This window comes from Balaenoptera musculus, chromosome 13 (assembly GCF_009873245.2).
Source record: "Balaenoptera musculus isolate JJ_BM4_2016_0621 chromosome 13, mBalMus1.pri.v3, whole genome shotgun sequence".
Taxonomy (NCBI): domain Eukaryota; kingdom Metazoa; phylum Chordata; class Mammalia; order Artiodactyla; family Balaenopteridae; genus Balaenoptera; species Balaenoptera musculus.
Genome location: NC_045797.1, coordinates 77,539,115 through 77,565,196, shown reverse-complemented (window position 1 = coordinate 77,565,196; position 26,082 = coordinate 77,539,115). Strand labels below are relative to the sequence as shown.

The 26,082-nt window shown below is 44.5% G+C and overlaps 1 protein-coding gene across 1 annotated transcript in view; it reads left to right on the top strand.

The window, feature by feature from the left end:
• VSNL1 (visinin like 1) overlaps positions 1–26,082 on the top strand; it is a 100,521-nt gene that overhangs the window by 31,941 nt on the left and 42,498 nt on the right. Inside the window, exon 2 of the mRNA XM_036874085.1 lies at positions 7,331–7,497. Coding sequence (XP_036729980.1) covers positions 7,336–7,497 — 162 coding nt within the window. The 5' untranslated portion in view covers positions 7,331–7,335. The remainder of the gene's footprint in view (positions 1–7,330; positions 7,498–26,082) is intronic.

Here is a 26,082-nt window from a genome sequence, read left to right as displayed (position 1 = left end):
GGGTCAGCGGGAAACTTAGTCTGAGTAGAAACTTTCCCGAAGTCGTAGCCCAGCACCTGGGCACCAAGTGTGGCTTTGGGCTGAGTGGCATTGCCCAGGTGCTCGGGAAATGTTCTTTGCGCCTGGGAGAGGAGGGAGAAGACGGCAGTTGAATCCGACCCCCAGGGGCTGATGAGACCACTGATTCCTTGTGTATCCGAGTCCCTGAGCACCTGGCCACCTAGGTGCCAGGTGGGTCAGTTTGGAACCACCTAGTCAGATCCAAGGGCTAATGTCCACTGGCAGCTTCTGTCCTGGGGTCAGGTCTGTCCCATCCAGCCAGGGCCCCAGGGCCCCTGCAGGCTCTCAGCCCCTAAGCGGTAGAAGGACAGCTCAGGTGGCAACTTGGCAGCTGGAGCAGGCCACTCTTCACACCCTGGTCACAGGGACATGCATTGGCCCGAGGGTCACGGGCCTGGCCGCTGCAGCAGCCTCGAGTCTTATTGCCGAGGCTCGGTAGCCAGGACACTGCCAGAGCCTACTGCTAACTTGCTGTGTTCCCTGGCGCAAGTCCCCTGACCTCCCAGGCCGCCTCTAGAAAACAAAGGGATTGGATCAGATTTGCTGATCCCTGGGGCCCACTTCTGCTTTCACCTTCATGTACCAATTTATTCTTCTTTATGGAATAGAACTCTTGTCACTTGCCCTAACGGTGCCACTGCCACTGCCGTCAAAACGTTTTTCCTCATTTATGACAAATCAAATAAGTACTCTTGCCTTATCTTGAATCCTCAAGGATGTAGTCTGTGCCCCCTGCCTGTTTTATGCTTGTAGGGTAGGATCTCCACTGTCATCCCAGGAGGTTCCCAGTTTGAGGGAAAGTCATCAGAGAATGCCACGAGAAAGCCCGTCTCCCCTTTTCTGAAGCTGTTCTAGTCCCCAGAGGCGGCATGAAAGGCCAGTCTGTGATCGACACTCTCCCTGCCCCCTGGGAAGCGCTGCTGGGGACTTGTGAGCCCTCGGCTTTAGGAGGATGAAGGAGAGAAGAGCAGAAAGGGCCAGAGGGCCAGATATTTGCCTTTATTAGAAAAGAAAACCCCACACAATGTGCTGGGAAATTTGAGGCTTAATTTTCAAGGTTGTTTTAACAGTCTCTGGAAACTAGCAACCTAATGTCATTTGTTTAAGGGATCCAAGAGGGTTGGTGATGGGGATTGTTTCAGCATCCTGGCACAGAGGTAAACATGCCTCCTGGCTTACGGGCTATGTGTGTTTGGCCTGGAGACAGCACACTGTGAGGGTGGGAGGGTGGGACTGCCCAGTTAGGTCAGGAGACTGGGGTTCTCATCCTGGCTGTGCCATCAGTTGCCTGTGCGATATTGGAAGACCTCAAACTCTCCAACTGAAACCAAGGGGCTTAAAACAGAAGAACCCAGAGTCAGATCTTTACAAACTTTGGTCTTCCCTAGTTGTGTGACTTTTAAAATCTTAATGCTAGACCCCAGTACAGGATCTTGAAACCATGTCGAGGATGCCAGATGGAAGGAGTGAGGAATCAGAGACAACTTGGGTTATGTTTGTGCTGCTTTGGGTGTTTCCTCGTTAGACCATCTACCTTGATTTTTATTCATGTTTTTCATCAGTGATTCCCAAGTTGACTGAGAACCATATTCACCTGAGCTGCTTGTTAAATGTACAGACTTCCCTCTAAGGGAGGGTCTCATGAAGCTGTATTTTTAACAAAATAATCAAGGATGATTCTTGCACTTAGGCACGTTTGGGACACAACTGCTTAAGAGTTTTCACCTGGGGACCAGCCACAGTTGAAGTTGCCTGATGGGGGTGGGAATTTGTCTCTCTGTCCCTTGTGCTCCCTAGCGCTTGGCATTCATCTCTCCAGGCCCCATATTCCAAGAGGTGAATGTCTCCTGCATCCAGTTCTGAGCCCTTCAAGGCTGGAACCATGTCTTCTCTTTACACCCCACCGTGCCCAGCACAGGGCCTTTCTCATAGATGATGCCTATAAATGTCCACTGAACTGAGTTGTCCAGAGAGTTTCTATCTGCCTCAGTTAACCAGACCATCAACCATTATTGGTACAAATCCATGCCTTTAAGGACAGGAGGAGAGGAGATTAGTGAGAATTTGTAGAAACGTGTCACAGAGAAGACAGCATTGGAACTGAGCCTTGCAGAAAGAGTAAGATTTGGGCCAGTGGTAAGGAAAAGAAAGGGGGGTCCAGGCAGAAGTCTAAGCACGAGCAAAGCCAGGCTCTTCCAGTTATTCTCATGTTCAGCTGAGAATCCCGGAGCCCAGAGAGAAGACCTGATGTATTCAAGGCTGGCCCAGGCAACTTGACACTAGAACCAGAAGAACTCCATTCAAGACTCCTTCCATACTTGGCACTGTTGTGTGTTCCATAGGCCTCCCACCTGAGCCCCTAAAGCTCTTTCATCCTCTGCTCTGAGCCCTATTTCCGGGACTGTTTCCCCATCAATGTGCTCAGCCTGCTGTGTGTCTGAATGTGTGGTGGTGCCACCCCATCTCAGCCCCCCAGTCTTTACATGAATCTCACCAAGATTCAGCCAGGCTGATGGTCCAATTACCTAGGAGAAGCCAGGCGTGCTGTTCTGTGTGCCTCATCGCACGCAGCAAGCCTTGGTGTGTCCTGAGAAGCTGGGCTTAGGTATCAGAGTAGGCAAAGGACAGGCTCAGGGCAACACACACACACACACACACACACACACACACACACACACACCACATATATATTTTATTTGAATCCTCTTTAAGGCCAAAAGAGTCTGTGGAGGAAAGATGCTCATGGGAGCCTCTCGGACCTTCTGGCGGGTCTTTTCTCCCTTCCAGGAAGTTTCCCAGTTCTCTCCTTAGAGCATTCTTAACATGTTTTGCCTCTTCTGCTCTGGAATCCTGTTATCAAGACAGGGTAGGAAATGGATGAGAAGTGGCCAAACCCAAGGCAGGAAGACCAGTTAAGAGGTGGTTGAAGAATCCAGGCAAGAGAAAAGAGCCTTTATCAGGAAACCAATGAAGTTTGAGACACCTTGTTCTCTCCGTACTAAGCTTTTTACTAGCTAGTTGAGCTAGGGCAAATCATGTAGTCTTTCTGAGCTTCAAACTCCTCATCAATAAAAGAGATGATAATTATCTATTTCTTACAGCATTGTTAGACGGGTAAATATTGTTACTCAAAAGCCTTTTGTGAACTGTAGTGTATAAAAATGTGGTCTTCTCTGGTTATCATTTGCGATTTGGTGCCGCGCCCATGGGCCTGTTCCTGGTGGTCTTCTCTGGCCCATCAGAACCCTTCTACCAGTCCCATTTTGTGCCTAGCACTGAGTCTCTATGACAACTCAAAGCATGAGAAATTATTTGATTTGGGGCTGGGCTGGCTTTTATCTTACAGCCTGGAACCCTAGCTTAAAAATAATACACTCTGGTTATCTGTCCCCTCCCTTAGGTAACAAATGCTCAAGTACCACCAGTTTTCAGGTAAAGAATGCACAGAGCCAACATGCACCGACTCTTTTGAGACAAGCCAGTTTGAAGTCTGTGAGTCATATTTTCATACTTAGAAAACTTATGCTGCCAATCAATGAGTGGTGGGGTCACAAGGACCTTAAAGGTCATCTTGTCCAACTCATTTTTCAGTTGGGGAAACTGAGCAACAGGGAAGGGAAGGATCTTGCCCAAGATCACAGATTTAACTAGAAATAGAGTGGTGATAAATCCTCCCCATTCTGTCATGGAATCTTTTGGGGAACATGTTAAGCTTTACTGTCATTTTACCCTTTCTTTCATCCCAGACTCACAATGAAAGAAACTACTTGGCCCATGTCACTGCAGCCCCAATACGGGGAGTGCATCAATTCATTTATCAGACATAACTAAGAATCACCTTTATGCCAAGTACTGAGGATGCTGAGACAAAGGCACAGGCCCTGACTTCAGGCTATTTAGAATTTAATGATGAAGACAGACAAGGAAACAATCTCTAGAAGGTCAGGCTATTTTCTATACAGTTAAATGAAACATTCCTCCCATCTGCTGTCTGTACTTTATACTTATGATTGCATTGACTCTCCTCATATATAGATTATTATGAGGCTGATTTTCCCAGAAAGAAACATACCAAATCCCATAATGGGACTGATGAAGACCAGTGACAAGGTCCTTCATAGTGGCTCACGTCCCCTTCATTCATTTCCTCAAAAAATATTTGTTGATCATCTAGTATGAGGTACCAGGGTGCAAAGATAAATAAAAGCAGTCCTCTCAAGCAACTAACAATCCAGTAGAGAACTCAATAATGATCATGGAAGCTTTTATAAGGGAAGGGAGAGGCCGAGGACAAAGGATGCCTAAGTCAGCCTTGGAAAGTCTGCAGAGATTTCACAGAGGAGGTGGCACGTGAGCTGAGACTACTTAAAGAAGGAGAAGAAGTGTGCTGGGCAGATAAAAGGGGATGACATTCCAGGAAAAGAAACAGCGCACGCAAAGCATGAATGTGTGGAAGCATGCAAGCCCTGGGACCTGTAACAGTTGATTATTACTGGCATATGAAGTGAAAAGACAGGTTGGCAGAAAACGAGGCTATGAGTCGGCAAGACCGTACCATGCTAGCAAGCTGGGACTACATCCTGTAGACAACGGTGAACTGTTGAGCGTTTTTGGGAGAAGATCAGATGCTGAGGTTTGCATTTCAGAAATTCATTCAAGCAGCCATGCAGGAGGCAGGTTGGAGCAGAGAGCCCAGTGAGGGTTATTAATCCAGGCAAAACCTGATGAGGGCAGTGGCAGTGCCACTCTGAGCCACGTCAGAACTTGATTTTGTACATGATTCACTCATTTCCAGGCACACCTGAGTGATGGTGCTGACCATGACCTGTAACCAAGATGCATGAAGTTATGCATTTGAGTCCCCAAAACTGTGATTCATGGTGCTGACAATGTTCCCCTTGTGTGTAAGAGACCATCCTCTCCCGGGTCAACTGAACAGTTTAAGGCATCGCAATGATCCGTAGAGAATCCAAGCTCCCTTGCTTCAGAGAGAAGCTGACACGTTGACCTTCTAAAGGCCCTTGGGGGAGGTGGTTTTTAATAACCCTTAACCCCTTTTCCCATCATTCATACAAACTCACTTCTGAGCTTGTGGTTTTGGTAAATCTAACAGGCTTTTCCAAACAAGAGCTTGGCAAAGCGATCCCTCTCTCATCCCTCTTTCAGCGCCAAAAAACACTGATTCAGCCTCTCAAACCTTCCTGCTTTTGCTCTTCCTGTTCCTTCTCCTGAAATGCCTTCCAACCACCTGTCTCTCGGTAATTGTGTACTAGAGTCTTGCAGATCCACGTTCAAATTCTAGCTCTGCCACTCGTTAGTTGTATGATTTTGTATAAGAGAGCTGCCCTAATTGTTTTGCTGAGTTGTCACAGGGTTAGAGGTCAAGTTTGTGAAGTGTCCATCCTAGTGCCTACCCCGCAGCCACTCTCAGGGTTCAGTAGCTATTATTATTAGGTGAGATTCTAGTTCAATTAATGAAAATTTGTAATTCTCTACTGAAAAGAGCAAAGAGAAGTACTGAAAGGTTGGTAATACATCTTTTGATTATCAAGATAACCATGAATTACCGTTTTCTTACCCAGATTAATTAAACCTGACACCTGAGTACCCACTTGATTTCCATATCCGGCTGTGGAATCCCACAGTAACTTATAATTAAGAGATGGCTTTTAATAAGAGACTTGAAACTTAAAATTAAGGGCAAAAATATGTAGAGAAACTCCATGAGAAAGGGCATAGTTGCTGATCCTCAGGTCCTTTCATCAAACAGAAGAGTTTGGAAGCAAATGGCAATCTAAACAGCATCTTTTCACCATGCTGTGTGCTTCCGAAGAGGAAGCTTCCCCTGAAAGCAGCAATAGTGGTTTGGTTTCATTATTTTGAAAGAATTGTTCAGTGTTAGGGCAGGTTACTGACAATGGGTGTGGAATCTGTTTTAGAAGAAGGTAAAAAAATAATAACAGGATAAGTGGTAAGATTACCCTTTCTGGGCTATTGCAAGTATAGACCTGCTGAGAGCCTAGTGGAGAATTTGTCTCAAGCACACTGAAGGACTAGGTCCACTTGGGTAAATTCTCCAAAACCTAACTCTCTCCTCTAACAGGACTTTAAAGATCTTGTGATACTTGCCTTGTTCTGGTGATCCCCCAGATTTTCAAGTCTAACTTGACTTTTTTAATCACTCTGTGGTTAATTTGTTTTGTTTTAATTCTTTTTTGTTACAAAGCAACAACATTAAAGGGAAATTTTTAAAAATCATCTTTAATTTTCCTGCACTAATACAACTGTTTTAATTTTGGAATGTGTTTTGGTCTTTGTTTACCTACGTATTTCTTAATTAGCCATCACAGTAAATCTGAAAGAGTTTTTTTTATGTGTGCTTTATTGAGAAAGAAATTGAAGCTAAAGCAGTTAATTAATATTGCCGTAAGCAACACATAAGGTAAATGGCCAAATCAGGGATAACTCTAAACCTATGCTCTGTCCACCTACACTTGACTGTGATGTTGGCCACACAACCTGGCATATAATCAATGTATTTTATATTTTATTTTATGCACTATTATTTTGACTTACTAGCAGTAATAAAAATAGAATGGAATTATGTCAACTGAAATTCACTAACCAGTCTTTAAAAAAAAGCCACCCAGAAGTTGTCAACACTGAAGGCAATGTTGTAGGAAGTCTCTGAAGATGAGAAGAGAGATAGAGAATTAATGAGACTAGTAAAAAATGAACTGTTGCCATTTGAAAAAGAAAACAACAGCAGAAACTTTGGAACTAGAACAACACATTCCCCACCATTGCTGATCAGATTTCCAAAGCCACTTTTCGATCGTTTGGCTATAAATCCTTCTTACTGTTCTTGTCAAGAATCCCACTTAATATCCCTGCAAACTACACGTAGAACTAGGCACCTGTGCAGTAAGTGCTAATGAATCATAATTCGTAAAATGAGAATACAAACATTTTCCATATACTTTACATGAATAGCATAAAAAGGGATGTTGGCTTTCCATGTGGGAGTCAGCACTGTGTAAAAGATGACACATGATGGAGGAGGATGAACTCTGCAGCCTTTTGAGAAGTCTTTTTTGGTCATCTCTTTTCTAGAATATCAAATAGAAGGAAACAGACTTGGGGAGACTTTGATCAGACACACTGGAGGGACTTCCAGCCAAGGCACTGCTCAGAACTCTAGCTTGGCTCTTAATCAAGCTTGAAATGATCACAGCCACAGCGCTAATTGCATTAATCTGCTTTTCATCAGGCAGAATGGGGAAACAGAATAGCAAACTGGCCCCCGAAGTGATGGAGGACCTGGTGAAGAGCACAGAGTTCAATGAACATGAGCTCAAGCAGTGGTACAAAGGGTTTCTCAAGGACTGTCCAAGTGGGAGACTGAATCTCGAGGAATTTCAGCAGCTCTACGTGAAGGTAAGTTGTTTTTCAACTTTTTTTTAATCTTCAGGCCAGAAAACACTGTCTTCATCACATGGAGCTTCACATGGAATTATAACTTGAAGTAGCCAATTGGTTTCAACCCTGGTGGTTTTCCACTCAAAAAGAAAAATGGTCATTTTTAAAAATGCAAAGGGATGTGTTTTGTTCCAGACCTAAGTCAAGCAATTTCTGAACAAGAAGAGTAATTGTTCAATCAAAACACCAAACAGTTCAGAGGATGATAGCATCTGGTAAAGCATAGTAAAAATCTCAGATAATAACATTTGCTGATGATTATTGACAAGCGCCTAATTGCACCATTGTTTGGCTTGTTAAAGGTATCTGTACCTCTCTCAGTTAGCGAGAAAGTATGTGGGAGGGCTTTTGTACCCAGAAAGGTCCCCTTATTTGCAGGTAAGGAAAATATACAGATCTCCACAGCTTTGCATTTAGAAGAAAGTAGGGAGTTCTAATATACATCAAAGTCTACCAGGATGGTCTTCTATCATTTTATCAAGGTCTGAAATATGGACTTTCGCCAGGATTTTGTACTGTTTAGAAGTTAACATTCCCCTGGACATTAGATAAAACTGTTCTGTGTAAGGTATAATTTGTACTGCAGTGGTATTGCTTCGGTTTGTCTGAGTTTATCATTTGTATTTGTTCTAGATTTGGCATGATCTAAGACATTCCATTTTGTTTATACTTCGATAATGTGAGGCTTGTGGAAAAAATGCATTGTCTCTCTTTTAACTTTTTCTGACTAAAATACCAAATAGATAATAGTGCTCTTATCATTCAAGTGCAGCAAGTATCAATTAGAGCAGTGTGAACCATCCACATGCATATATGTGCATGGGATGATTATATAAAATATTAAACATTGTCATTCTCTCTTGAAGTTGAACATCTCATATAGCCTTTGCTCCAGCAATTCCATCCTTGCATGTGTACAAGAAGGGACATGTATAAGAATGCTCATAGCTGCACTGCTCACAATAGCAAAACTGGGAAACAACCCAAATGCCCATCAAAGGGAGAGTGGAAAATAAACTGTGGTATACTCACGTGGCAGTCAAAACAGTTGAACTGCAGCAACAGTGAAACATTAAGTGCAAAAAGTAAGTCTCAAAGTACTTTAAATTAAACACAGATAAGATAAAAATATGTTTTATAGAACTACAAATAAAAGCAATAAATCACATGAAAAAGAAAGCAAGAGAGTGATGAACACAGGATTCAAACTGCGTCACCCACCCAGCAGTTATTATGGTTACATCCAGTGCATAAGAGGCAAGGGATGAGATGGAAGTTTAGCTACATGGTTAGATAGATGGATGGATTGTGTCAAAGTCTTAGCTATGGCTTTGGGTGCTCAGTTTGCAGGTGGTTATTACATTAATAAAAACTCGCTAATCCTGCATGGACCACTAATGAATGTCAAGAATCCATGATTATCATTAATCCACTGCTGACCACCTGAGGGCTCAAGGTATCTATAACTATCTTTTTAAATGTGTGTAGAAACATACACAAAAAGTGGTATGTGTGTATGTCATAAGATTACTGTGACACTTCTAAGAATATCTGAGTAATTAGTTTTTAGTATGTAGAGATCTTTTACATGGAAGCACTGAGAAATGCATTTACCATTCAATTGACATAAATTGCTTTTGCCGAGAAGTGGGATGGTATGCATTTTCCTAGATTTTTTATACAACTCACCGTAGTTTTCAAAGTCACATCTTCTACCATTTTATCACCCAGAAGTTAGCCTGTGCCTCAGAACTGTCTTCCATCAGCCCCAAGGAAAGTACAGACAAATGAGATTTGTCAAAACCACTTTCATATCAGTAAAAGCCATGCAAGCTGTCACTCTGTGTTTAAGAGAGCTCTGTGTGCCATGTTTCTCACTATTTGTTCAAAGTGAGAGTGGTTTTGCCTTTGAAGAAATAGTTCAAATGCAAGAAAGGAAGTATTTTATTTACATGCTGGAAGTACTCAGCACTGAAAATAAAATCCACCTCAAGATAAGGGAGGGGGGTGTGTAAACATCAAACATCCCTCAGTGTCTTATGGTACAACTGATGTATATGTACCAACATCAACCCCTACTCCTACCTCCCCGACTCCACCCCAGAGTGGATTTTTTTTTCCAGGAAGGGGATATATAACTTTGTGGATGAAGTTTAGATTCTTGGCAGCCTCTTAACAGCCATATTTAAACTCAGCCTGTGCTCTTGTATCAAATAGTTAGAAAGTAGGCAAAGTCCTCCTCTCCTTCCAGAGTTGTCCAAGGACAAAATACAAAAGAGAATCGCAGAGGAAATATGCCACATCCACAGGAAAAAAAAAAAAAAGAAAGAAAGAAAGACAGGTCTGATAGGTTAGAAGGGAGAATAACAGAGAAAGATGTGGCTTATGTAATAAGGCCCAGGAGAAGGGCTGAGAAGAAAAATCTTCCTTTAATGCAGCTTAAAAGTACAAATGTTCAGCAAGACACAGTCTTTGTCTTGGTGAATAGGCACTTTTCAGTAATTCCTTCTATCTCAGTGTGGACATTGAGACATCCTGGGATCCAGCTGAGTGACCAAAGCCACCGGTGGCCTCTGTCCTCCTGCCTGTGTGGTCAGCCTGGCACATCTACTGTCACTGACCTGATCCATTTTAGGCTCCGGGAGAGTCACCTCACTTTGTGGAGTCAGTTCTGACGAGGGTGTGGGGTGACAGGATAACGGGAGAGGCCCCCCTGCAAGGCCAGGGGCCACAAACCCTCAACTTCAGAAGCCTTTGTATCCAAAATATAAAGGAATTCCATTAAGTCTACATGTAAAACCGTCTAAAACTAAGGTTCAGAAAAATGAGGTAGTTTGCCCAGTGCCGCAAAGCAAGTGAAGTTCAGGACAGACATTAAAGATGGGTATGCTGACTTGCGCTGCAACACACGGCGCTGCCTCTCGACTGGATTCCCCTGGCAGCCCCTCATCAGCCTCCCTCCAAGCCCCTCCACCCTACAGCTGCTGGAGTGGGATTTGAAAAACACAGGTCTGGGCATGGACCTTCCTGGTTTGTTACAGGTGTTACCGAACCAGGCTCATTTGCCCAACACGCAGCAAGCTGTACGCTGAGATGCTGAGGTCTGTAGCAGAGAGTTTATTCACAAGGCAACCAAGCAAGGAGACAGGAGAAGAAGTCTCAGGTCCACCTCCCTGCAGGCAAAAGGCTTGAGATATTTATGGGATAAAGAAGCAGGGTGGTCTTAGGCATGGGGAAAGGTGATTGGAGGTGGGGAAAAGGTGAGGTAATCGGCGTTCTGAGCAGGAGAATTGGGTTACATGCTTCTTCATGGGATGCGTGTGCAGAAATGGAGGCTCTTAGCATGGCCTGAGGGTAGAGTTTTTGGCCCTCTGACATCAAAAGGTCATTCATCAGACAACTGTGCAGGCCCAGTTTTAGGCTCAGTGGTCCCAGCCAGCTTTTGTCAGCTTGACTAGATGGGAGTTGACTCCAGGTTTCTGGAAAACAGCTTAAGTGCCTGTTAGTCTAGTGACCCGTACGTCAGAGGCATTATCTATAAGGGTGGTAAAGAAGTCTTGTGATATATCACCTAGCTACGTGAAGCTTGGAGGGTATGCAATTAAAGAAGGGAAAAAAATAACTAAAGCAAGCTTAATCAGTAAAGGCAGGTTACAAGCAGAGGGGTTTTTAACAAGCTGTTTCCTTATCTGCTGTTCCAAAAGTCAAGGATTTCTGTTAACCCTATGGGGCACGGTTTCACAGGTTTCATTCTTTAGTCATGTAGAGAATAGTCACCTCACTTCAATCAACATACGACCTAGTGGCTAACACAGGGCCTGCCACAGAACAAGCATCAGTGTTTGGTGAGTGAATTGTATCGAATGCTGGCTGTGTATCTCCTTCTCAGGAAGCCCTGTGGGGGAGGCATATAGAAGTGACTAAAGGACAGTCCTGCCTGCGCTCCAGGATCTCACAGGCTAATTGGAGAGACACAGTTAACCACAACACAAGGCAGAACGACATAAATGCTTGTGGGTGGGGCACGAGTGGAAAATAGAGGTTATTTCAAAATGGGATATTAAAGTAAGAAGTTAATTAATGCAGTGATGAAAGGAAGACTTTTCTCCTAGCCTTTTAGAAGATAAAACATCTCTGAGTAGATAGCTTTTACCTTTGACAAACTTGGTACCTGTGAAAGGTGCCCATGCCCCCCCCAAATTCATGTGTTGAAGTTTTCATCTCCAGTATGTCAGAATCTGACTGTATTTGGAGAGAGGGCCTTTAAAGAGGTAATTAAGTTGAAATGAGGTCATTAGTGTGGGCCCTAATCCAGTATGACAGGTGTCCTATAAGAAGAGGCAATTTGGACACAGACATGTACAGAAGAAAGGCCATGTGAAGACACAGGGAAATGATGGTCATCTACAAATCAGAGAGAAGCCTCGGAAGAAACCAATCTTACCAACATCTTGATCTTGGACTTCTACACTTCAGACCTTTTATTGTTTAAACCACACAGTCTGTGGTACTTTGTTATGGCAGCCTTGACAAACTAATAACAGTACTCGTTCCTTCTCTGTTACAAACTTCTCATGGGCAAACCCAGAGCCCTCTGTATCTGGTATAAGCACGCCTTCTGTCAGGAATGTTCTAACACTCCTGGCACACGCAGAGGTGTCCATGTTACTTCAGATGTTTCATCAGCCCAACCACAGTACTGCTGCTGAGAGGTTGGGGAGAGAGATTTTGCATTTTGTCACCAAGAACCAAGTACCTGATTTTTTTCCCCCTTGAGAATTTCCTGTTTCCAATAATTATAAGGATTGCCAAGTTGAGATCACAAATTAAGACTGAGAGTTTGCAATTTGAACTGTATTTTCAGAGAATTTTTTAATTTAATCTTAAAAGAAAACCAACCCTGTGGAAGAGCAAGCAGCTGCATGAGGGAGGAAGTGTCCCTATCCCAGGTCCTCTTCCTTGGAAGGCTGATACCATTCCTGCTTCGTTTAGTCTCTGTGACATCAAAGCCAAAGAAACCAAGTAACAAACCGGGCAGAGTCCTGCAAAGCGTTAAACGCATTTTGATATTTGTTTGGAGTTCGACTTTCGGGATTGTTTGCCTCAGGATCATTGGGTGGGTTCAGGTTGAGTTGAAAAGGAAGTTAGTTTAAAAAGATCATGGGATTTACAATCTGACAGCCCTGAGATTCAGTCCTAGCTGTGTTAACGTTTGCCAGATCTCTGCCTCTCTGAATCTATTTCCTTATCTAAGTGATGGAAATAATAAGCCCTGTCCTGTCACCTCAGTGGTGGTGTCCTAAAGGAAAGAAGGGAAGTAAAAATGACTTACAACCTATGATAAGACGTTTTTGCCATCATGATTGTTGATCTGCTCATTTACTCTCAGAGAACCAAGGTAGAAAACAGCTTTTATTTCACATGCCAAAGGCAATGGCAGCATAGAATGGTCTACAGAAGAGGAAGTGAGGCTCTACAGAGGTTCAGTAGAATGTGCCTGAATCAAATAGTGTGTCTACCATGCTTTCCAGGGTAACAGGACCCACCACGAGGCTACTCCAACACCATTTCCTCCGTAGATTCTTAGACACTGAGCTCTGTGTCCTCTCCAGCACAAAGGCCTCTCCCAGCTCCCTGCTACCAGACAGGCGAGGCGTGTCATTCCAGACCTTCTTTTTTTGGTCCCACCAACCACTTGGCGTCCTGTCTCTCATGTGTCTCCACCTGCTCAATCTCTACAGCGTATCATTTTGCAGGTGGAGAAAGACATAAATTCTACCTCTTTAGAAAGAGGTAATTAAATGGCCAAAGATTGTTCTTCTGGGGTCTAGCCCAATTCTCCTGAGCCACTGCTTTTCCACCAAGCAAAAACCACTGTACCAAATTTTCTTCTCAAGAGTGTTAGGTGTTAGGCAACTGGAAGGTGTAACTGAGGCAGGTGGGAGGGCCCTCGAGTGCCATTTGATCATCCCTAATCCAACAGTTTGAATTTTAGTAAAACTTATTTGCATATAACAAAAGAGTTCCTGCTGAGTCATTCCGTGTGCCCATCCAAGTGGTCCTTTCCTGAAGAGCTTCTGTCATTTGGTTATTAGAAAATGCCCTTGCAGCTTATCCTTCAAAGAGTGTGTTTATTCATTCATTTAGTCATTCAAGACCCATTTCCTTTGTGCTTTCTGTAAGACAGACGCTGTCTTGAGTTTTGCCCTCGGTAAGCTCAGAGCCTGATAGAGCTGGAATATCATCTCATTTTTTTGTATAATGCTTTTCACTTCACAAAACCATGTTTATTTTCACAACAAAATGTAATTGGAATTCCATTCAATGAGAAACTTTCTAGGCCTAAAACATAGGAAATATAAATCTAGTCACCAAAACTCTATTGATACAACTACCCAGAGACGTGGATTAAAACAAAATAAAAATAAATTATATCACAGAATCAGGAGCACCTAAACATTTGATGATTAAAGACATTTTAATAAAACAAGAAAGATTTTCTAGTTAATGAAGTATTATTACCTAATTCTCTATATGGCTTTATAATTTTACTCTCAAATTGTGTTCTTATGTTTAAAAACCTACTATGAGGAGGACAAGGCATACTTCCTGAAAGTTATATGAAAACACATAATAAATGTAGGCTTTTAGGCATGTAATCTTTGTTTTGTAGAATTAGGAAATAAAACATGTGCGTCTAGTTTTGCCCTGTTTACTGCGTAACTTGGACAAGGGACTTTTTCTCTCTGATTCTCAGATTCATCAACTGTGCAAATGAAAAAAAATCAATCTCTATCGACGGCTCTCAAACTTGAGTGGGTATCAAAATCACTTGGGAAGACTGCTCAGTCAGCAGGTTGCTGGGCCCCTTCCTCCGGGCTGCTGTTCCACTAGGCCTAGGACAGAGCCCCAATGTCTGCATTCTTAATAAGACCTCAAAGATAGTTCTAATGGAGAAAATCCATGAATGACATTTTTGAGAAACACTGGCCTAGAGCTTGACCTGGGAGTATCCTGGGATAGGCTTCCGGAGTTCTGTACACACTGAAATTATATGTATAATTTTGTATCTACACTCTCTTGGGATAACTTTCCTCAGGTATATAAATGGTTCTTTGCAAGCTCCCAAAATGTTAAGAATCACTAAAGATAACTTGTAATCATTGGCAGGCCTAACATTCTAATTTCTGTGACCGTAGAGTTATTGGGTCTCAACTGACAGTAAGACAAATGGAGAAAATTTCCCTTCTAAACTAGACTTTCAAATAAACTTTACAGGCAGAAAAAGAACAAAAGTTTCTGGACTGCACTTTGTGAAATTTGTTTTCAGTTTGTTGTGAGATGTTTTCCTGATTCATTCCAGGCCCATTAATTAAGCTGTATTTTGTCCAGAGCCCCATGAAAATGCAAATGGGAAAGCCCCAAGGGGATGAAATGCACCCCTGCTTACCATTCATTCTCCTAAGCACCTATGTGCCAGATGCTGTGAAGACCCTGGGTCTACAGAGACCGTCACAGATCCCTGCCCTCAGGTGACTATGGTCTGGTGCCAGCAAGAAGTCTATAGGTCAAGTGTATGGTATATACCACACACACACACACACACACACACACAGACACACACACACACACACACACACACACACATCTATAATACAGGGACCATTGTGATCAGTACCATGAAAGACAGGGAAGGACATGGAGGCCCAGGGAGGGCTGGTGGGGAAGGTGACATTGACTCTGACTCTCAAAGGAAGGGTGATTTGGACATGAGCTGTCAGTCTGTCTGGAAGCTCAAAAATCTCACTGACCAGAATCACAAAAGCTAGAATAAAACACAGCTATTGTGTTTGAGAGCTCCTCTGCATAGTGTTGGCAGGAGACCCACCAGATTGAGCATATTAGGTTGAAACAAAAGTACAATGAAACAAAACAAAACAAACAAACCAACCAACCAAAACCTCTTGGCAGACCTGCTGAGATAATCTGGAAAACCACCTGTTGAAGATAAAGCTCATACCCCCGGGGCTCCTGCCACAGGTCTCCTGTCTCATTTCTCCTTCTCTTCTCTCTCCCTCCCTTTCGCCCCTTCCTTTGTGATCATTCTAAAAGTGCTTTAATCTGACCGTTAGCTCACTTGATTCTCACCATGGCCAAGGAACCAGACTTTGGAGGTAGCATTTCCTTACTCCAAGCTGTATGGGTTGGGAAGTCAGGAGACTTGACCAGGGCTGCAGAGGGGCCAGCAGTTGAACACCTGGCCCACCTTGCGAGCAGCATTCTTCCCTCCTGCTGTGCTTCCTGTGGCCTCTGGGTCACATGCAGGAACAGGCATCTGGGAGCTTCTCTGATCTACTTTTCTGTGAAGCAGATGCATCAAAGGCTCTCTTGTTGCTCCATTTCAGCCATCCTTCTAGGACCAACTTAAAAGCTTCTCCCTGGAAGAGCCTTCTTTGATCTCCCGACTCTCAAAGCCAGAAGAATCTCTTTCTCCTCTGAGTTCCTAAGACTTTGGTTCCCCACTCCCCCTCACCTCTCTTAACAAGGACATTATAGTTTCGCAACACAATTCTGTAAGCTTTTCTTGCCTCCTCTCTAGGTAGAGCCCTTCTTCATTCCCCAGAGCCTACACTGCTATTAGTGTTTTGCCAGAATACACTTAAATGTGATGTGGTTTAATCAGAAGGCTGGATGTGTACCTGGCTCTACCATACACTGGTCGTGTGAACTTGGGAAAGTCTTATGCTTAAAGGTTGTTAAATAAATCAACAAACCACTCTGACCCTCAGATTCCTCATCTGTCAGGTGGGGAGAATATTCTGAGCCCTGCTTCATCATGCTTGATCTTAGGCACCTGGGCATGGAAAGTCTTCCAGATGCCAAACAGCCCAGTCTCTTGGCTGTGGCATCAAGCGCTGGCTCCCCTATCAAATATTTTATCCAAAGAAAATGTGACAGAGGTGACTATTATCGCTTCTCAACATCTGATTCAAGTCAATTTTGAAAATAATACTCTTGGCGCAAGAAAAGATTTTTGGGTGATCGGTTTTCAGGGATTCAGATTCTGCTTGTTCATAAGAGGTAATTAGGAGTATGCCTTATTAAAAATTTGTTGGGCAGAGCTATATACAGAAGCATTTTAATTCCTTTGGGAAATAGACATTACATAAGACACAAAATGTTATCCAGATTGGGCTGGTGAAGACATTGCAATTTTTAGTGAGAACCTGGGAATTCATTTCCATTTGGAATGTTTGCCAACATGATCTAGGCTGCACTTCAAATTGAATTAATGTGGAAAACAAGAGCTGGGGTCTGAAATCTCAAGGAAGAGATGACAATAAAATTACAGTTCTGGGAAAACAGTGTCCCATGTGAGGCTCCAAAGACATTTTATTACAGCGAGATTGTCTCAGGGAATAGCTAGCTACTACCCGCATGTCTTGCGTTAGAGAGAGCATTTATCCCAGAGGGGTGGAAGTGATAACCTTCTCCTGTCTCAACGGGTGTGAAATTATTTTGAATGGCTTCCACACCTTGGGATTTTGCTTTCCCATGATAGGGCAGGTGTCAGTTAGAGAGATATCAGTGGTCATTGCAGCCATGCCATCCAAAGGAATGCTCTTAGAGGATACCTCAACTTCTGTGTCCTCAGGATAAGGTTAGAAAGAGCACTTTAGAAGTCTCTCAGTCCACCCAGCCCCCATTTTACAAAAGAGGAAACAGACGCCCTGGAGCGGGGAGGGCTGTCTGAGAACCTGTTTCCTAATGGCTCCAATTAACATCCAAAAGGATGTGTCTCAACTCCAGCCAGATTATGAGGTTTTAAAGCCAGAAGGACCTGCTCTCCAGTTAGCTCTTCTCTTCAGCTAATTTTTAAAGGACAATACATTTCTAATTGGAAATACAGGGTTGGACTGGAGGATAAAAAAATCATATCTGGATCTCTTAATGTAAAGCTGTTTTACATTATTGGATTTTTCTGACCCTTTGAAAGGGTGATAGGGCTTGGATCAGGTATCATTGACCCACCTTGGTGGAAATCATTTCCTCCCCTCCTGTGGCCTATTTAGCACCTGCCGGAAGAAAGCTCTCTGTCTTATTGATTATGCACTCCGGTGTCTCCACTTGGAATGGTTCTTGGACCCTCATCTGTTTCTCTCCGAGGCTGTTATGGAGCTTAGTATCCCCTCCTTGTGGCAGTGCTGATGTTGCTGTGAATTGTGTCCTGCGCTGGGCTCTAAGACAGCTTCTCCCCTCGCAGATGCAAGGTACTCCTGTCATCACAGTGGAGAGATGGGGGGGAGGGGTGGTCAGCCGCAAAATAGGCCTAAATCCATCTACGAAATGCCCAAGGGCCTCCTTAGCTATCTTAGGGGAATCCTTTTGTAGATAATCATCCATAGTAGCTTCTAGCAGCCACCCACCTTCAACAAACACTACCGAGCAGTATCTATAACAAGTCTGTAGTCAAGAGCTATGGAGGATGCAGAGTTTGAGTCAGACCCCCTCACTCCTTTAAAGAGCTTGCAGCCTAGTAGAACAATCCATGTAGATAGCTAAAAGGTCATAGAGAAAGTGCTATCTGTCCCAAGACTCGTGTAAATATTCTAACGTAACGAGTTTCTATATAAATATCTTCACTGAAGATTTCACGATGCCTTGAAATATAGGTCGGATTTGCAGCTGCAAGGATGACAGTCCTAAGAGGAGGGACAACCTAAGCAAGGGTACAGGGCAGGGAGGCAGGGGAAGGTGCGGGAAATAGCAAGTCACTGTGTTGGCTAAAATGTCGGATCACCAAAGAGGTATCAGGGGAAAAGTGAGGTTGGAGATGTGAGTGGGCCCCAGTCACAGAGGGCCCAGACTGCCAGAAAACTCTGAAGTCCAGAATGTTGTAGACAAGGCAAAGAGATGGCTTCCTGCTGGGATTTGTTCGATGACCATGGAAATTCTGGTGACCTGGTATTGTCTTCCTCTTAAAACAGCATAATGACGGTACTAGGAAGGAAGAATTATTTTTCATTTCCCTCATAAATGGTCCCCGTGACTCAGTGGGTGAAGCTGCAGGAGCTCGCAATGTGCCCTTGAACGAATGACTTACATCAAAGTTGACTGAGTTATTCATCAAGTATTTACCGACTGTACCTTGTCTGTGCTGCACTAAACCCTGAGGGGAGAAGCAGGTAGGACACCCATGGAAGTGCCAGGCCGTGTGGGAAGCTGCAGCCTTCCAAGCAGATAATTGCAGTGACAACCCAAGAGCTAAGTGAGGTTATGGGTCAATCAGAGCTTTGAGAGCTCAGGGGAGGGGAAGGAAGAGAAAAGGCCAGGGAGGGGCTGGCGAGGCTTCCTGGGCAGGGGGAACAGGGGCAGCACAGGAGCTGGGGGCTGAGGGCCCAGGAAAGACTTAGACAAAGAGGGTAAAAACGTTTCGCCTCCACAGAGCTGGTGGTCAGCAGTAGGTGGGCAAGGCCCTGGTCTTGGAATGGTTGGCACCTCCTGGAATGCTCAGGGGGACTTGGAATTTTCCTTCCCATAGTCTTTCTGCCCGGGCAGCCTCTCTGCCTCCCCGCTTTAGCAGTAGAGGCTGACCCCAGCCCACAAGACTAGTCCTGTCCTGTCGTCCTGGCCCAGTTCCCAGCCAGAGCTGCCTGCTCTGAGCCCTCCAGTCGCTGAGAAAGAAGTGGATTAGTTAAAACTTTTGGGGTGAAAACGATGACACTGAGTGACCCAGGACGACCAGCTGGGTCTGGTGGTTACAGGCAGCATCTGTGCCGTCACAGCCCACGGCCACATCTTCTGTAGATGAAATCCCTTCTCTCTGAAGTAAAGAAGCAAACTCAATGTGTTCTGACTTGAAATGAAAAACAAATGGGTTGTTTTATCAGGGCAGTTCAGAGCGTGTTCAGGGAAAAGTGCAAGATGGATGTGGTCCTGTGTTTTTGTGTATTGTTTTTAATAAATTTATTTATTTATTTGTTTGTTTTTTATTTTTGGCTGCGTTGGGTCTTCGTTGCTGCGCGCAGGCTTTCTCTAGTTGCGGCGAGCAGGGGCTACTCTTCCTTGCGATGCGTGGGCTTCTCACTGTCGTGGCTTCTCTTGCTGCGGAGCACAGGCTCCAGGCGTGCGGGCCTCAGCAGTTGTGGCTCACGGGCTCTAGAGCGCAGCCCCAGTACTTGTGGCGCACGGGCTTGGTTGCTCTGCAGCATATGGGATCTTCCCAGGCCAGGGACTGAACTCGTGTCCCCTGCATTGGCAGGTGGATTCTTAACCACTGCGCCACCAGGGAAGCCCTGTGTATGTATTTTTTACTAAAGGGCATAAAGATGTGAGCTGAAGTTATGTATATTATCATTTGGGGCTTGGATCCCTCCCTCTATCAGAGACACAGAGAGCAGCTTAGAACATGTGTTAAGTAAGAGCTGAAAAGGCAGCTGCTTTTGTGGAAGGAACAGCCCTGGAGCTGACTCCGCAGTTTGAACCCAGGGTCTGCCCCTAAGAGCTGTGAGTTCTTGGACGAGGTCCTCCACTTCCCTTATCTTCAGCTTCCGCCGCTGTTAGATAATTCTTCATATCTACCTTACAAGTGCTTCCACTGAAGGTGCTCAATTAATACTCAAGGTCACTTTCATTATTACTGGGGCCCCAGGGACTGATGAAAAGAGTGCAAGGGTGAGGAAGCTGGTCTCGCGTGCCAGAGAGATCCTTATGGGTCTCTTTGCCTCTCTGCAGCCTCAAGTCACCATTCGCCCCAGGACACTGTCCCTCCCTTGGGGGGAGGGCTGTCTCGGCTTCCATCGTGTGAACCAGTCTTCCCCAGCACGCCCTGCCGGCTGGCGAGCCATCCTGCCCCTGTGGAGAAAGAGGCGAGAAGGAGGAAGAGAAGAGATTGTCCCCGGGCGCGGGTGCCAGCGGGAATTCTCCCAGCGGCTGGGGGGAAAGCCAGCAGACAGGAAATTCTCCCCCTCCCTGTGCTTCACGGCTGCAGACAGTAACAGCCTCGAAGGCGTTACACTGACTCCAGAGTAGAGCTCTGGGGGAAGAACATGCGGTCCCCTGGACCAGGCACCCAGGTGGGGCGTTTGGGGTGTGTGTCCAGCCCCTCTGAGGGCTGAACTGGAGGAGGGGGATCCCGTTTGAGACAAAGCATACTAACACGAGATACTGAGGTAGGTGGCAGGGACGGTTTCTGTTGTCCCTGTGCAATCCACACATTTGCTGTCTGCTCCAGGGGACTGTCACACCCTGGAGGTGAGTAGAGAAGGGGCACGTTGTCATTACAACAAAAAATACAGTAGAAACCAGACACTTACGTCCTTTCTAGAAAAAAATCAAAGTGTGACTAGATGCATAGATGAACAATGGACAGATGACAATAGCCAACATTAACTGAATGCTTATCGAGTGTCAGGTACTGTTCCAAACACAGCATTTTGTGGATATTAACTCATTTGATCCTCACAAGGGTGTATGAAGTAGACATTATTATTCCCCCCATTTTACAAATGAGGAAACTGAGGCACAAAATGGGTAATAACTCTCCCAGGGTCACATGACATTCACACCCAGGCTGTTGGGCTCCATTGCCGGTGCTCTTTACTAGGTAGATGGATCCCTGATGGAAATCTCAGGAGACCTGATCCCTACTAAGAAGGGTAGTTTGTATAGTTTACCTTCCTATGGTCTTTAATTGAAAACATTCAGATAAACAACTGGTGTGGTTCCAGATGACTTCTAGGCAGAGTGAAGACAGGTGGAAGGAACAAGGAGTCCAGGGGCCTGTTGGACAGAGGCAAGTTCTTCAGTCTCCGAGTCTGAGTTTCCTCATCAGACAAGGGAAAGGCCAGGGTACTTGTGAAGGCCAGCATGGCAGAGAGTCTGACGGTGCATGCATTTCCGGTGCGAGAGTTCCTTTTCAGCAGTGTCGGAGTTGGGTCGGTGGAAAACCAGGGAGGGCTGACTATGTATATGAGGGTGGAGAAGCCCACCCGCCACAAGGAATTACAGCTTCCTTCTCAAGCCGACTTAATGACTACAAATTATGGGACTGTGCCACCTACTGCCTGCCACTGACCAGAGAAGACACAGAGGGGTGGCTGGATGAAATGAGGTGCCAGATGTTGTTGGCTATATACCCAGTGGCCATGGTCCTCTTCTTACCCTTTCCTCTCTGGCCATGGCCTACCTCCCACTGCAGAGGCCAAAAATCTAGGTCCATCTTGTATCTGGGATGTGGACATGTCACCCAATCCTGGTCAAAAGGGATCTGAGAAAACCTCTGCTGAAAGCTGAGGAAAAGGATTTCTTCACTTGTAGAAAGACTAGCATGCTGGTGTTTGTATAGTGTCTGCATGTGATCCCTGGAATTGCTATAGCTAACTGTCAGAGGCGAAGGAAGATACTGATTCCAAGCCGAACGTGGCAGAATGGAAAGATAGAAAGAACCTGAGCCCTCGGTGGTATCCCTGAGCTGTTGACTAAATCCTAAAACAGTATCTGGACCATGCGTTGTATGGGATAATTAACCCTCTGTGGTTTGGGCCATCTTTGGTTGGTCTTCTGTTCCTTGCAGAAGAAAGCATCATACTTAATACAAAGGAGAATGGAGCTGACAGCCAGGAGGCCCTGGTCCTGGTCAGGGCTCTGCTGCTAATAAGTTGTGTGATTCTGGGCCAGTTACAAACCTCTTCGAGTCATAGGGTCTCAATTTATTTATTTAATTATTTACTTTTATATTATACCGTTTTATTTTATTTCATTTTTTAATTTTTTTGGACATGCATGAGGCACGTGGGATCTTAGTTCCCGGACCAGGGATCAAAGCCATACCCCCTGCAGTGGGAGTGCTTAGTCTTAACCACTGGACCACTTGGGGGAAGTCCCAATTTATTGAAGAGGCAAGTAATCCCTGCTTTACCTCCTTCTCAGAACATTTGTGAGACCCACTTCCTACTTTGTTCTGAAGATATAGAAATGAATAAACTATGGTGTGGATAAAAATGAATGAATAAATAAAATGAAATAAAATAAATGTATAAAATGAATTTTAAAAGACAGATATGGGAGCAAACTCCATGTTCCATGGACAGAAGAAAGGAGTTCAATATGGCTGAGCAGAGAATATAAAGGGACCAGAGATAGAAGGTAAGAGGTAGAAGAGGTAAGCACAGCCTCAGTTTCTACCTTTGAAAAATGATGGAGAGAACCATATGACCTCTTAAGTTCTCTTCCAATGCCAAGATTCTAGAAGCCAAATGGAGCTGTCACTAGATCTTTGCTAGATGTGAATGTCCCTGTACCACATGTCACATGGTATCATAGCAGTTTTCCTGCCCAACTACCCTCAGGGGCAGGGACTGTGTCTTACTCATCTCTGTATCCCCAGCAGCCAGTAACAAAAACTAATTGGTTAATAGAACAAATTAATAAATGAATAAAGGACTCTGTCTTATAGATTCACTGAAATTCATTTTAAAGAATAAATGAAAGGAATGAAACATTTCCTAGTGTGTTATCCAGAATAATAAACCCACAGAGATTCATAATGAACCATTTTGATATAGTATGTTTAACTAAAAAGGATGCAACATCATGTAACAGGATAGCATACCATCCCCATTCTCAGAGTCAAGTGGCTAATCTTATGAATATGTGAGGCAATTTTCAGCAAGAGAGTCGTCATGAACTTCCTTAAATACTATTTTTCCCAAAGATGAAATGAAAGGCTAAAATGTAAAACTCGAGATGTCTAATATGAAAAAAGCTATGTGATGACTTGAAAATTAGGCGGCTTACGTTTGAGTTTGCAGTGAGATTGTCAAAAACAAAACAAAACAAAACTGTGAGAAGTGGAAGGATTTTCTTTTAGAAGAGGTGCGAGGGATACCATAAAAGACGTAGATGGTCTCTGAAAATAGATGGCTGTGTCTGCTTTCTAAGCAAATCTCACTGCATAGTCAAGGTAAGACTTATTTTTATCCATGTTCTTTCAAAAAATGTGACATGTCTACCAAGAGCACGATAGGTGATGACACTGTGTTAAAGCTAATACATTGTGGCTTCACAGCTTGGCCCCAGTAAAATCTCTTGCAGACTCAGAAGCTGGTGCTTGGAGACATCTTTCAAGATGACACAGCTGGGTTGCCAGGGTAACTCACTGGATGAGGATCTGCCTGGCTTTGGGAGAGATTACATAAGACAAGACCAACTGGGAAGAGTTAAGGGATGTCCTGGAGTCAAGGGATGAAAAGAGTTCAGGATGAGGACATAGGACATGGTGGGGACATTTGGCAGGGGGTAGCGTTACACACCTGGATCAGCCACCTAAATGGAAAAAATCTTAAGAGTCCTGACCGATGAAGAATGCTCTGGGTAACTGAGGATTCCAGTTGATAGAGAATTCATATAATATATAAAAACAAAGAAGATCATTTCCCTAAGAATCAGTCTCACCATTTCCTTTTAAGATTTCAAAGATATTGAAGAAGATGCCCTGTTATTTCGTGTAAATATATTTGTTTATATGGGTGCCTTTGTTAAGATAAAAGTTCAACTGAGTATGACAGAGACTCACCTGGTTTCAGCACGACTGAGGATTATTTTTCTCTTGTGGGAAGTCCAAGCTGGCCTGGCAGCTCTGCTCTGCAAGCCTTCAGGGACTCAGTCCTCTCCTTTCCTGGTGCACCTTCCTAGGGTGTTGCTCTGATTCACAGGACCCCAGATGGCTCCCCACAGCGTCGCATTGCAGCTAGTGGAAGGAGAAGAGAAGAGATGGGGGAGTATACCCTTCCCGTCAAGGGCAAGACCCAGAAGTTGCATATATCACCTCAGCCATATCCAGAGCTTAGTCTCACGGCAACGCTTAGGTGCCAGGGACACTGGGAAAGTAGCCTTAATTTTGGATGGCCGTATGCCCAGCTACAAAGTCAGTCATCCTGGAAGGAGAGAAGACCAGATACTGGGGAAAGCTGGCAGCCTCTGTCCAGAGGGTACATTTTGGGAGGCTCCTTTCTGTCATCAGCCTCTCTTCTAAGGTCAGGTGCAAGATGTGAAGCTACTTGAGCTTCTCTGTGGTTGAGATTTGAGGCCATGACAAGCAGAAATGGACTCACCCTGTGTGTGCTTTTGTTTTACCAAAAGTGTGTGATGCCGTTACCCTATTCTGCTGCCTGGGCTGGGCCTCACTACCTCCCCAAGGGCTTTGCTCTGTCTGATGCACCGGGGCTTGATGGAAACGTCATCCAAATAGAGTGTTAAATGTGACCATAAAGGTACCAACGATTAGTCACTCTGTGTGCTGCAGGCGGTGGGGTTCATTTTTTAAACATGAGAAACTGTTGTCCATAATTTGCTAACACAAGAAGCCCCTGTCACCTCTACCCTTTTCCTGTGCCTGCTCCCCAAATCTTTCTCCCCACTGGGGCGCCTCTGCAGGATGTGCCACTGGACTAGTGGACCATGATTAGCGCTTGTGTTTCTCTCCTTGTGTCAGTTTATTTGCCCACTTGACTTGAATATCACGTGAACAGCAGGCCTCTGGTGGCATTAGGCAAATGCAGCATCATGTGAGGGGCAAACACATAACACTGGGTGAGAGATATTGAGACATAGGACCTGTAATCACATTCATTGTAAGATTTACTGATGCAGAATGACTGTTTGGTCTTTGTATTCCTTCCATCTATTCATCCATCCATCCATCCATTTATTCATTAAAATGCCCTACAAAAGTACCAAATTAGGAACTTCCCTGGCAGTCCAGCAGTTAAGACTCCTCCCTTCCACTGCAGGGGGCGCAGGTTCTATTGCTGGTCGGGGAACTAATATCCCGCGTGCTGCACAGCACGGCCAAAAAAAAAAAAAAAAAAAAGAAGGAGCTCCTAACAGCAGCAAACGTTTGCAATCTCTCTTTTTTTTTTTGCCTGAGATTTATTTCTTCCTAGTCCACAAAGCCAACATGCAAGGCAAGATCCTAGATACTTCTCAGCCACACTAAAAATACATACATAATCTAATGGAAACAAGCACACTGGCAAAATGTTCCCCTTCCTGCCCATTAGTCAGCCTTTTATCAGAACAGCCCTGTCAAGGACCCAAGAACATGACGTTGGGTTGCAACGTGTCAGTGATATGGCACTGGAAGCATCCGGGTGACAGGGCCTTGGCTCTCTGTCTCCACTGTGTGTTTCCAAGGAATCTTCCTCTGAACTCTAGCCAGGCAAGGGCCACAGCTCAAAGCCTGAACTATGCTTGCTTTGATCCAGTAGTGCCCGTGTTGGCTTTTTCTCCCGAGGAACATGAAAGTCTTTGTTCCATAAAACAAGCAGCTGTGTCTCTTTTCTGGTCCTGATGGCAGTTTTCAGAAAAAAGAGAAAAGGGAAAGGAGGAGGGAGCTAATATTTACCGAGTTCCTCCTATGTGTCCCGTAGATGCTATGAGAGAAACCGAGGAGATAGAATCCCCTTGGAAGCAATAATGAATAGTAACGATAACAAGGACGAGTCCAATAATAATAGCAAACACTTACATAGCACTTTCTAT